This window comes from Rhea americana, unplaced genomic scaffold, assembly GCF_003343005.1.
Source record: "Rhea americana isolate MKP2758 unplaced genomic scaffold, rheAme1 scaffold_49, whole genome shotgun sequence".
Taxonomy (NCBI): Eukaryota; Metazoa; Chordata; class Aves; order Rheiformes; family Rheidae; genus Rhea; species Rhea americana.
Genome location: NW_028186634.1, coordinates 4262332 through 4276283, shown reverse-complemented (window position 1 = coordinate 4276283; position 13952 = coordinate 4262332). Strand labels below are relative to the sequence as shown.

The following is a 13952-nucleotide window of genomic DNA, read 5'->3' as shown; positions in this document are numbered from 1 at the left end:
ATCTCATTTGGGTTGACTTATGTTCTGCCTCCTATTAGTAGCAGGAATAAATACTTGTTTTAAAATGCTACTTTAATATCCCAGTTGGAATTGRAGCTTCATAAGCATTGTACAAACAGGAGAAACGGATTCTCCCTGCCTTAGGGATTTACAATTCAAAGAGATGGTTAAAAGAGGGGAATATAGTATTAAGACAAATGACCTTTTAGTCATTTACCTACCTTTAGAATTGTGCTGTATGTAAGCAGTGGAGCCATCAGAAAGAGTAACTGCTTGCAAACTTACACCTTCCATGTTTTCTAAGTTGTCACCATCTAGTAAAGAAAAAAGTTCATATACACTATATCAGCATCTAACCTTAAAAAACACAATTTAAGCCCTCCAACAATTATGACATCCCTTTAAAACAATGAATTTAGAAACAGYGGTAAGTAATAGTTCTTACTTGTTTTCTGGTTTTTGAACCTTTAAAATACACTAGGGTCACATGTTAAAAGATTTTTCTCTACAAACATGACAGCTAAAATGTTACTTTTCTTAAGTAAAACAGCAAGAATGCCATTAAATAACTACTAAATTGAGCTTTTAGGACAAATACTAATTATGTCACGAGTCCCAAAAGCAAACCTATGATCTATACCTGTATCAATGATTTTGTTTGCATACTTCTACCTCTCATTCATAAATACAAACGCATTTAGAAAAAAATATAGAATTAGGAAAAATGTTTWATCACTTAAAATCATATATGAAGTGTCAGAAAACATAAATATTTAAACTAATCCTAAATCATCAATTTATTTGAAAGCTTAACTAGTTTAATACATACTTAGATGTAAATTGAAGTAACAAAGTATAACAAAGTAAACTACACTGAAATACAGTCAGATTTTATAGTTCCTATTTTGGCACATTTGTGCTCTATTACTTTAATTAAGAGATCATTTAGTTTCAGAATTAATTTAATGGAGTTAATCTCAACCAGCTAAGAATAATTTGCTGATTTGTGCTAGATTCTTCATTTAGAATACACTACATGCATTTTGGGATATTTATCYGAATTTCAAAGAGAAGAGACACAAAGATGTAAAGATATTTTAACCTGAATGTTACCTTGCACAGCTACAGCTTCTGTTAAACAGAGAGTCACATGCTGGGCCTCCATTCCTCCTCCAGAAAATTCAGTCATTCCCTGAGAGTCTCGATTTATCTGAGCTAATAACATTGTCTACCTAGAAAGAAAGTAGTCACAAAAGATAAACAATTCAAGCACAGAAACAGAACTAGTTAAAGACAATCCACATTTAAATTATATTTTTATGCAACTGTTACAGATATTTTATGTTACCTTCTTCATAAAGATGATGCAATGAGTGATTGCCTTCTCTGGAAAGTAGTTCAAAGAAAAAATCCTTATTTGAAATGTCTGTAATTATTACCTCAATTGACTAAGCTCTTAAGAACTTCAGGTAGCATAACTAAATTCTAAGGGCATCAGCCACATTTAGATTTTGGTCAAATATGAACCCAGGAAGGGTTCTATAAAAGAAAATGTACCAGGTAGAAAATAATAAYGTACTTCACAATAAAATGTGCTAATAAGTAAACAAGAAAGTGATTGGTGCATGAAAGTTACAATTTTCTGTTTCTGATAGAACCAGATATAGCTATGCCACTGGATATGATTCTTTTCCCTCACAAATGTTTCATTATGGGATGTTAAGAAGTCTACTGAATCTGAAYGGCTGTTGCTAACTTTCAGTGTTAYTGGACTAYGAGGCTATAAAGAAAATATAAAAAATTGCATTCTGCTAACTCAGACATTGGATTTCATCATATATGTAAAAAAAAARAGTCACTGAGTTCTGCAAGCCTTTTAGTTAAAATSCTATACAGAAATACGTGGATATGAAGAAACAAAAAAGTCACATGGAACTGTGATTAGGCTATACAGCATAAAAACAACTTTTTTCTCCAAATCTCCTTAGTCCACTTTTTTTTTCAATAAGAAGTTGTTTACAAAATCTCACCAAAAGGCTATAGATAAACAATACAGACCTTAATCTTAGTATGGTTCTATGATCTACTGTTTTGTAATCCAAGACTGAGAGAAACAATCTAGGAATTTTAAACCGCTTATGATTAAATTTCTGAATAACGAAACTATTTTTAGCTTCAACAGTCTGGAAATATGCCTTTGGATGAGCAATTCATTAATGGTCTCACAGACCACTGAGAAACTCATGCTCATTAAGTTGAAACTAGAGAATAACCAAAACACAGTCAGACCATTCACGTATTCCAAAATGCCTGCAGTGTTTAAAAAGTTCAGTACATTAATTCAGTACTGCCAAATTGAAAATTATATCMAAATACTATTTACAGAATATGTCCAAGTGACTTCAGAGCAGTGGCAGGCAGCTACAGCAGGCTCTTAGTCTCAGCAGAGCAACTTAGCCCACACTGAGCTGCTGCAGCTCTATTATTTTCGTTATCTCTCAAGTAACTCTAAACCTGAATGCGGTGCACAAGGGAAACATATCAGTAACTTACAAACCCCACTAACTTTTAATGTGGTATTATACCAAGTATCCACATTACTTCTGGAAAGTAGACCTGGACTCTAAGTCACCTTGGCATGTATAAAAATATCATYGACAGCACGGTTAGCTGTTAAGTTTCCAGTTAATGGACTACATAYAGTAACAAAGAAAGTGGAAGCAGTAGCTTTAAGAAGGTTTTAAGTTTCCTTTAGAAAAGCTATTCTTTTCATGTGTTACTTTGAACACTGTGCAAGAAAAAGAAAAAACCTATTAGTGATCATTGCACAACTGAGTACGAAATAGGCCTTCAGAGATTAAAATTTTACATAAGATTTAACTGGATCAGTAAGGAGATAAGATATAGGCCTGAAATAGAGACTCTGAACCTTGAACAACTTTGAACATCAAAGAGAAGATACAGTTAAAGTGGAAACAAAATAAAATTCAAAACAGGTGCAAGAGAATTTTTTATATCCAAGGGAAGATGGGAAATTCTTGTTCTCAGCATACTTTTCAAGAGAAGTAGCTTTTATAGAAAATKAAGTCCCTAAAAGATATGTAATACAACAGAAAAACATCCAATGCAGAGAAGCCATTCAGTCTAAATAGCATTCATACGAGGTGTTTCTGAAGAAAACGAAATAGCTACATTCTTTCAGTCAGTACAGCCCAAGGGACAAGGACTTGTACTAAGACATAAGAGAACTTGAGTTCAACTCCTTGCTCCGTCATCTCCTACTTAATGACTCTGGACAAGTAACTTCCTAGCTAGATCATTTTATGTATTGGAGGAGGAATGCTACACAGCATTTGTTTTTGACTAGAACTAAAGTTTTGAAATAATTCCAGCAGAGACTGGAACTCAGAGGCCTTCAGCTCTGGTCTGCTTTAGAGCATTCTCCCTCATAGGCAAAGTACCTTTTAAAAAGCCTACAATATCTTTAATATGTTATCTATTCTATTTAAAATAGAATAATGGCCTTCCTCCAGAGTTTATGCCTCTTCYCTCAACTTTGGGGCATAGAAGGGGATAGACAACTCTCGGACAATATCAAAACGTCAAAAGTAGAACAAATTGGGTCAATGGCTATTTTGATGGGGAAAGAAAATCTAATGCAAAATGAATTCAAGGGGCAAAGGAGCMTAAGTATTTGTTTCAATTATTTAGTGTTTCTCACTGTAGTGGCAGATTAATAACTCATTGCACACTGAAAAATCAGGGTGAACTGCTGCATTTAGCAGTGTTCATCACTTTCCTTTATTCCAGGCTCTGAGTGAGCATGGCCTCTCACTGACACAGACTGCTTTGCCATTTTCTCCCAATTCTGACTCCTTTCACTTCATCCTTTCCAGTCTATCTTTCTCCCAATCCTCCTTCTTTCCATTAGCTTCTTATCCTCAACTGATTCCTTCTCCTCTAAGTACCACTTTCTTTCATCTGTCACTCCTACTATAGTACCAAACTTCCAGGAGGCCCCCTTTCCCAAATATAGTCCCATCCCTCTTGTCAAAATAATCTAGAATACTTCCCTTCCTCCTCRAATTCCTTGTGTAACTAGTCCCCAAGTCTTCCCTCACTGCTCGTCTGATCTATGTCTCCATCACACCATGGCCTCTCACCTTCCTGCCTCTTTCTCTYGATGGTTCTTGATGTTTCCTTAAAATGGTGATATACAAAGTAACTGGATTTTTTCATGATTCCAAAATAAAATAACATACACACCTCATGGGTGAGAGGGGGAAAGAGTTCAGACCTGTCCACCCACAGTGGAGCCCGCAGCAGAGTGGCACTGTGAGCCTCTCAGATGGCAAAATCGCAGGCTTCACCCGGTACTCTGCAATGCAGTGCTGCGCCGCAGGCCAGGAAAGGAGTGCCTTCAGCCCAAGCAGGACGTGTGGCTCACTCTCAGTCTCTCTTCATCCTCCTCAGCACAGAAGAGAGGCTAAAGCAGACAATACTATGAGCTCTGAGGAAGATGATGAGGAGAGATCAAAGGCAGACAGGTATTGCTGCTACAGAACCATTATCTTCTTTTTTTCTATCTTTTTCTGTGAGCATGGTCAAACTCTGGAACAGATTACTCAAAAGTTCATGGCATCTCCATCCTTGTAGGTGTTCAAAACTCAGCCAGAGAAAGCCCTGGGCAACCTGGTCTAGTTAAACATTCCTTGAGCTGGGGTTGGACTACATGATTCCCAGAGATCCCTTCCAACTTAAACTATTCTATGAGTCTGATTATCTGATCATTTTGMTATTGCATATATTTAGAACAGTATCACCATGCTATCCGTACATCAGCTATCATAGCTCTGCAAGTCCAGCAGCCTATTTTACTTTTCTTAATTCACCTTGTGTTTATAAAGTCCATCTCTCTGACCAAACTTGGTCTTCTCCCTTACCTCATAATCTTGACTCATTTTTTCTCTCCCTTTTCTGCTAACTGGCTTATACACTGCTGTCTCCTTAGCTTCCAGTATATTTGTGTTCACCATTCCTCCAACCCAACCCAAATCTCACCAGCTTCCTCTTTTAATCCAACTCACAGCTTTTATTTCCATGCATTCACATCAGTAAGTTTTCTCTTTAAATCTATCTGCCAGGAGTTTAGTCAGTGAGAACCTGGGAGAGAAAGACTTCCCCCACCCACTTCTAATATTGCACATCGTAAGTCAAAAAGCTGATGAAAGCAGCTGTTTTTTAGGAAAATATATGAAGCCTGGTCTGGGGCTATATGGCTGTTCAGTGAGACTGATGCACGTATATTATGGTTGATCTCAAGAGCTGTCCTAGAGAAAAGACACAAGGACAACCCTGGTCACAAGATACTTGTGGCTTGTCTTGATGAACTCTTGCAGATATTCATAGATCATGTACAACTTGCAATTTTCAAAGGCATGTAACRATGATATTTGGGAAGACTCTCACAAGAACAGTAATGCATACTGCATTCCTGATATGATCGATCACTGAAACATTCCTATGGTACTCACAAAGAGAAAATTTTGCTWTTTTTAATGGTTAAACATTTTCTAAAGAAAAAGAAAATCATCCTGAGACACAAAGCATTGAATAAAATCTGAAATAAACTCTGAACTGTAAAGTAAGGTCTGACAGAGAAGGAAGCAACAGCCAGCCTCAAGAAGAGACATTGAAACAAGCCTCGTGCTGCTAGTTGGGAAGCAAAAGCAGTGAGAGACATGTGCTAGTGACTTTATAATGCTTTTTGGCAAAAGCTGCACAGAAATGTAAAACTCCAGGATAACCCTGATAGCTAAAATATGCCAACCACTAGGGTACATATGTGCAATTTTTTATTAAAAAAAAATCCACTCCTCGCCAAACCAYGAAAAAATGTAAACTCAAATATGCTGTTAGGTTCTGAACACTCAGAAACCTGGAGGGGAAAAAAACAGGATTTTTCATGAAGTTGCATATCTAGAGAGCACTAACTTGTATTCTTCCTTCCATCAATATACTTCAGCAAACAGCAGAGTCTTTTAGGTGTTTTTGCTTGTTCTGGAGAAAAGATGAATTGTTAACAGACAAGTTTTTATGCAAACTAGATATAGTTGCTGTAAACAGAGGAGTGACAGTGCAAACTAAGAATCAAGCAACTATGGAACAGCGTCTGTAATGCAGGCAGTTAAAAAGAAAAGCAAGAGCAAGTAGAGGGCATGCTGCAATGGAATATAAACTGAGATCTGGCCACCTGGGAACTCACACAGCTGAGAGGACCACATGAGGTGACCCTATGTAGTTAAGAACATGGCAAGCAACAGATGAAAAATAGCTGGCATTTTAAAAAAGATCATACCACTACAAAGAAGTGTAGCAACAGTAGCAGGGACTCCTTAGATGGGGGTTGGGGAAGGATGACATTTAAGAGGATGATTAATAGGAAATGAAATAAAGTTTGTAACAGAATCCATGGAAGAAAACGTGCCACAATAATATGCACGAGGAAAAATAWAATAAAAAAAAATCTAGCATGTGCAGGAAGAGAGGGAAAAGTCAGGGGAAAAAAATATTGCAAACATTAAACAAATCTCTGATTGTTCTCCYGCCTGACGCAGACAACACTGAGAAATTTGAAATAATATCCATTTATTTCATTTGAAAATACATATTACTTKTATTTAAAACAAAGTTCTATTAATGTACAAAAATAATTTCATAAAACTTATAAAAACAAATAATAAAAAAAAGTAAAATCTCCAATGACACATACCCTACAATACTTTCCCTACAGTCCTGGTGAAACTTTCACTAAAGATTTTTAGAAAATTGCATTCCTTACATTTGATAAAATTGGATCCCACAATCAGTGCAAGCATGTCTGCACAATAAAACAATTAAGTTTTTTTTGAATTAAATATTGGCTGCATTACAGTCCTTAATAGCTGATATGACTGCAAATATTAATACAGTAATTTCCACATGGGAGCTTCAGGAACAATTATTTGTGAAGAATCAAAATTAGTACCTACAGTTATCCTTCTGGTTAATTACACATCAATTTACAATTAATATGCTTTACAGCCTCCCAGGTCTCAATGGAGAAAATGACAACCGACAATTTGCTGACTTGCACAGAAAAAGTTTGGGTTAGTGGACCTCAGTATGGCTTACCAATTACACAAAATCATTTGACAGCTGCAAGCTGAGGAGACAGAGCAGAACACACACTCTCTAAAACCCTACTTCTGTTACTATACGTACCTGCATGATAATCTTTCCCAGCATTACGCTGGAAATCTGTCGCAGGGTCAGAAATGAAATCCAGATCCTGTGGATGCTCAAATGCTTCAGAATGAGACGTGGATTTCTTTCTCYTCCAACAGCCCTTACCTCTTTCAGTAGTTTACCAGTGCATTGAGTGAGACATGGAATATGTCTCACTATAAACCCAAGGAAGTCAGGCTGACTTTTAGTGAATATGCATAACAAACTATTTATTATTAGGCATTTCCCAACTTCTGAATGCTTAGTTCTATAATCTTAATCTCTTTTACTATATTTTCTCTAGTTCGTGTAAAGGCTACCAAAGCCTAATTAAACAGCAATTCCCATCACATTATACCAATTATCCACTGCGTAAAATGGAAACCAGGCTGAAATCCAAAACAAAACCTCTACTAAAGAACCTGGTAGCTACCTTTGGGTTCAGATAGACTGGACATTAAAGAAGGTGGAGATATGCAGTTTAGTAGTATATTACATAAGTATTTTCTAGACTGTGAAGAAGTGTAGCAAATTACGAATCATTGATTCTAACCCTGGCCCTGAAGATGAGCCTAATCAGGACAGACAGCACAGTCAAGTGCATCTCACACTCTGAATGGCAGCACAGCTAGCCTGCAAAGACTCACGTCACACAAAGCAGAGGCTTGCAGTCAAGCTCTGGGCTCCATACTCTTTTGGCAGTATTTCAACCTTGCCGTTCCACAAAAAATGCATAAATTATGATGCAGTTCAAGACAAATTCATTACCACAGTCTATGRTATCTCTTAACAAGTAACATATAAATGCAAGATCAAATTTATCACTACCATAACCAAATGCAACTCTTTTGACTTCCATGTGAGCACTGAGAACTGTGTTTAAGCCCACATAATTACTCTGTGTTCCAGCTGCCTTTTTTATCCCTGTAAAGACTTCACCATATATTCAGTTTACATTGTGAAACACATCAACTAAGTATAAATRTACAAGCATTGCAAGTAGTCAGTGCTTGCATTCTATCAAAGATTAACCAGTGCAAAAAGTAACATTTACAAGTCCTCATTCTAACCAATATGACATAACACATTTATGTGCAGTTTTACACAGTGGCAGTGCTGAGAATGCTATGATTTTCAAATATGTGGCATTTAAGAGAATGCAAGCAGATCAGAAAGCAGCCCACCCACAGAGATGTCCTATACATGTGGAGAAGATTCAGGTTGATCCCCAAATTAGATTGCTTTTCATGCCTTTCTTGAACATGTTAGAGAACACAGAAATTAGTGGTTAATCAATGCAGATCAGAGTAGTTCTATCACTACATWAATTGTCAGTGCTGACAGAAAAGTAACTAAACTCATGGTATAGTTCTGGTACAAGCACCTCACCAACAAATGCTTAGTTCAATGATCATATTTGCATTAGGTGCCAATATTACAACAGTATTGCTCTTAAGTAACTACTCCAATGACCAGCATGGCTTCCTGAGCAAGAGATTTGAAATGGATTTTGGAAGACTTTCTGAAAGATCAAATTCCAAAAATCCTTCATGGAAGGTAACAAGTAACTGAGATCCATGCATCCAGCATCATTTGCAGGAGTGCATAAACCACGATTCTGAAGGCTTTACAAAAGTGCAGAAAATATACTATGCTGCTGGTGAACAATCAATACGCTAATGAGACAACTTTTCTTACTATACTGCTGAACAGATACAGCCTGAGAGAGGGCCATATCTGTATCAAAACATCAAATTCAAATGGGACTGAAGACAYCTATGTATCATTCAGAATACTTGTGGGCACACATGTAATGGYGTACAGGCATATAAGAATAGCAGCAATGTAAACCCATCTAGCAAAACAGGCCAGCCAGTTTCTCTGAAGTCAGACGGTCTTTCTTGTTCAAAGTTAGGACAGATTTCCCCTTTCCCAGGCAACTTTGTTTTACCAATGCTTATGCATATGTTTTTTTCTAAAATAAAATAAAAAGCTGTTGCGGGCTAATAAATTAACTTTACTAGTCAAAGAATTCAAGATAAATACGTGCAGGTTCAGAAACTGAGTATTAGACCTGAGACCACAAAAAAGCTGAACTATGGTAGCTCATTTGATTTTCCATTTTATACCTGAAAAACTTGGAACATGATTCACAAAGCTAAAAAAGCCAACAACAAAAACTTTTAATAATTTTTCAACACAAATGTTAATGAAAAAAARCACACCAGATTTAATTCCAAGTAGATTTTTCCTGAGAAAGTCATAAAACTAGAAAGAGAAGTGAGTAACTTGATCAACCAATGAACTGTTGTGTTTGTATATATACTACTTCTGAAGGGTTTTGCAATGAAATATATACACACAAAATATTGGCTAGATAAAGAAGGCATCCAGATGACATCTATGCCAAATCCTGTTCAAGTTACTCCTAGAAAACAGTAGAAATGCATCTGTTAAAAAAAAAAAAAAAAAAAAAAAAACTACTGAACTTCTAAGACACTTCAGGATGCTGCATCTTATACTTCAAACGTAAGAACTGTGGTTATATCCATATGTTAGAGAAGTTAATATTTAAAGAGGTGAAAAAATGAAAAACATTGGACCATCTATTTCTGTCAGTGTTTTACTTTTGTGCCAAACAGACTTTTAAGTCTCTTAATTGTCAACAATTCACAGAATGTCCAATTTGAATCACCAATACAATTAACATTGGCTCTCAGCATTCAAATCCTTCAATCTGCTGAGACAGCCAGCAAAACTGGGAATCTTAACTGGATTGTGTTGTGTGATAAGAGTTAATTAGTAATCTGGTAACTATGTTATAGAAGTATCAGTATTAGGCATGACAGTTAACAGCAGTGTTTTAGTCCATGATCTGTATTTCAGGAACTAATCAGACAGTCTTCTGAATTATCTACCTTTATCCTTGATTTGTAAAAACAGATTATGTACTGTTTTTAACTTACATTCATGTATATATATTTTAAGAAACTGAGTGCAATTTCATATTATCTCAGTATGAATATACTTAAGCTATAGGCTACACCAATGAACTTACAAATACAGTCTTCCAATTCTAGAGGTCTGTCATCACTAATGAAGTCCAAAAGCATTAAGCAGAAAACAGAATTTTGCCTTGCTAAGAGTTTGTAGAACAAACCATTCAATAAACAATAAAAATACAGATTGAGGGAAGCAGTAAATAATTGTAACTTAGTTCTGATGTCAACTTTGAATACTGCAGGACTTGATGAAAACCGTAAACTCCTTTCAAAACTGAGAACTTCAGTTATTTAGCAAGTGTTATCTTGGTTGACCAAAGTACAATCCCACTACAAGATTAAGAAAGCAGTGTAACATAGAAAACTTTAGCAGACCAAGCCACTGGAAGCATTCACTAATTTAGTCCAATTCAATAGATTCAATTTTTGAGTAACTAATCAGTAACTCCTGATGTGCAGAGCACAGTGTAAAAAGACCAAACCCATGGTTCCATGAGCAGGTACACCTAAGAACACACCAAACCACGGAGATCTGCTGCTTCCAATTCTCTTTTCAAGGCGCCTTGCTGACACCAGTTTGCACCAGTTTGGCCATGACAGGCAAACATCTGCTAATGTTGGAAGGCCTCCTTCGCCCCCCCCCCCCCCCCCCCCCCCAATATGATGTGCAGGGACAGGCACCTTCCTCAGATCTTCTCACTCCATCCTTAGAACAATACTTGTGCACATCTTAGCTTACAGAAACTCACATTTCAGGGCTAAATTCTCATATTACAGAAGAGAATCCACCTGTTAGGATCATGATCTCAGGAATCCATAAGCTGAGCAGAAACCTTCCTTCAATACGTTGGCACCTTTGTGCCCTGGGACACATGAACAGGCTACCCGTTTCAATGTTCTCTTTGCCAGGTCTACAAATTTCCTTGCAGCACAGAAAAAATGGCCAGCTAGGAATGGAGAAACAGCAGAAGAGGATGCAGATAACTGCAGAAATGTGGAAGAGAGATTCAAAAGTACAGAACAAAAGCCAGTAGCAAAGAAAGGCAAGCAATGGTTGGCCTGGGATGCCCTGATTATCAGGAATATGCCTGTTGCTTTGTGTGTGTGGAAACTCATCCAAATTCAGCTGAGCCCTCAGCTTTGGAAAACAAAATTAACTTCACACATGCTAACTAAAGACTCRGAACTTAGTAACAATGATCTTCAGAGACTCCACCTATGCCAAGCACGTTTTAACCCAAAACTCTAAGGCCAAGACTTGCATGTGACAGCAAGGAAACATCAACATCCTGCATGCTAAATGAAGCCCARTCACACTGGGAGAAGCCACTCAAAACTGTTTTTTCATCTTTATTTTAAACCAAAACAACATACATCTTATGAGACCATTACATTAAGCCTGCAAGAACACTCCAAATTCAGTAACTACTAAAATTAACTGACTCTTAATTCAGACTCATTTGTTCATTACAAAAGCTAACTACAAAAGCATAAATGGCACACAAGGACATCCATTCTGTTAAGAACTCTTACTCGGTCAGACCAATGGTTCAATTGGACCAACGGAGCATCTGTTCTGATCAGTTTAATATCCACTAGGTCCTTGCGAGGACTTGCTRCTAAATTGCTTTGGGGACCCAGATGGCCAAGGGACAGGCTCAAGCCAAGTGCTGCGTTACCTCACTAACACAGTGTCACTGGGTTCACTGCCCYGTCAGTAAATATGTTCAGAAGTGCCAAAACAAAGAGTTTTTTCAAGAGGGCACATCAGCTTGGCCACTATCTGCAGTGCATTCTCCCAAATCCTTGCGTAGGCTTAGGTACATTATGGGGTACATCGCAACCCCCTTTAGTATTTGCTGCTGTTTCTGGGTACTAACTTTAACAAAACCCCTCAAAAACAGGCTGAAGGTTACATGAACCGTTCTGATGCTTCTAGATATCATTCCCAGGCATCCAATAAACTTAACCTTGTCAAGTAACAGATGTMCAACTGATGTTTTAAGGAAGGCCCAGAAAAGAGGGTATCCAGGGACAGACCACAACCACCACCGAACTTAGCTGATGCATCCTCARCCTAATCCCTCTGCGCATGTCAATAATCTGCCGGCGGGAAGCCAGCCTGGAGGCAGCACATGGACCAGTAACACAGCTGCAAGCAGGCCTGGGCAGCAGCAGCCTGCTGTTCAGACCATGCTCACTGCTCAAGCTCCCATCAATYCCCTTCTCGTCCCTAGTAGAGCACAGTAAAACGTGGGGCAGTAGTGATCAGACATACTGAAGCAGTGTAAGATTTGAAGTATTCTAAAAAAACAAATGTACAAAGCTGGCCTAATTTGGGCATCTACTACGAGAGAAAATTCATCATTTTATTATCTCTGAAAAGGGAATACCACTTCATGGCAAAAATATTTTGATGTTTAAGTATTATATGCTACACACRCATGAAGACACACAGTGACGCCTGTAAGACTTTTAAGTTAAGTAAACTTCTACACTTGCTTAAGCATTTTCTTTATTTGAGCTTGACAATGTAAAGCAAAGCAAATCTTGCATAATTAGACACTAGAAATAATACATTAATCTACTGCTATAAAGAGAATAATATATGTAAATTATGTAATCAACTTCAAATACATCTCAAAAAAAGTATTTATTTTACATAGCTCATTTACACTGCAAGCTATTACCAAGACAATCATACACTATTTGACTACATACTCTTCAGTTTAATTTTTTTTTAGTGATTCAGATGGATAGCTTCTGACCTATGAACAGCTTGGAAGATCAAGACTTTAATGCATTAAATACGAAGAAGTAAGTCATAGATGCTGCACTTTGCCATTCTAAAACTGCATGGCAAGTACACTTACACAAAAACAGAATATACTACACATGCTCCTTCGCTTTGGACAAAGTACTAATTAAGACAAAAACATTTCATCTTCCAGGTGCTATCAGCCTGCAAYTGCGACAAGAATGTCTGGTATAAAGTCCTCTAAAGCACTATAGATTTATAACACGTGAAGCAGAATTTTGAGAAAAAATTACGATGGAGAATATGTTTTGTTTGAAAGACTGAAAGGTTGTAGCTTCCGTAACACTGGAAACAGGAATATGTTTGTTAAAAGTACTAGCACCACTCTGTATACAGTAACAAATACAAGCCTTTGGCCATTCAAAATAAACTCTTAAGAAATTACATACACAACTGCAGCCGCCAAAATGGATTTTTTTTAAGAGAGTATTTAACTTGCACAAAAGTACACCGTTTTTCTTGAAGAACAAGAACCACAAGTAGGAATTTACAAAAAATTCAAGAGATCTTTAGGTTATGGCAAATACAATTTTTCTAGATGAGCATCTTCTAGTTATTTTTGTTCTACTAAAAGTTCTAGACCAGAAAAGCTTTCCAAAAAGCGAATGACAACAGGGGACAGGTTATAAAGCGTTTAAAATAATTTTGCAYGCTCTTTCAACGAGCTGAGAGGGATTAACTATAACAGGTAAATTCACAGGCTCAGTGCACGGACCTTCGTCTGTGCTCGCACAGCAACAGCCACATGCGTGCTACTAGGCTTCAGCAACATTAAAAATAAGCAAGTTCACGTTTGAACAGTGAAGTGCTCCTTCCCAAACGTGTTTACTTCGGGTCTCACGTGTTAGGGCGAAAGAGCTCGGCAC

At 37.2% G+C, this 13952-nt stretch overlaps 1 protein-coding gene across 2 annotated transcripts in view; it reads right to left on the bottom strand.

Moving 5' to 3' along the window:
• ZNF143 (zinc finger protein 143) overlaps nucleotides 1-13952 on the bottom strand; it is a 38488-nt gene that overhangs the window by 23817 nt on the left and 719 nt on the right. For both annotated transcript variants that reach the window (XM_085317199.1, XM_085317198.1), the window contains exons 2-3: nucleotides 1114-1232; nucleotides 222-314 (exon numbers count right to left, since the gene is read on the bottom strand). In XM_085317199.1, coding sequence (XP_085173325.1) covers nucleotides 222-314; nucleotides 1114-1225 — 205 coding nt within the window. In that variant the 5' untranslated portion in view covers nucleotides 1226-1232. The remainder of the gene's footprint in view (nucleotides 1-221; nucleotides 315-1113; nucleotides 1233-13952) is intronic.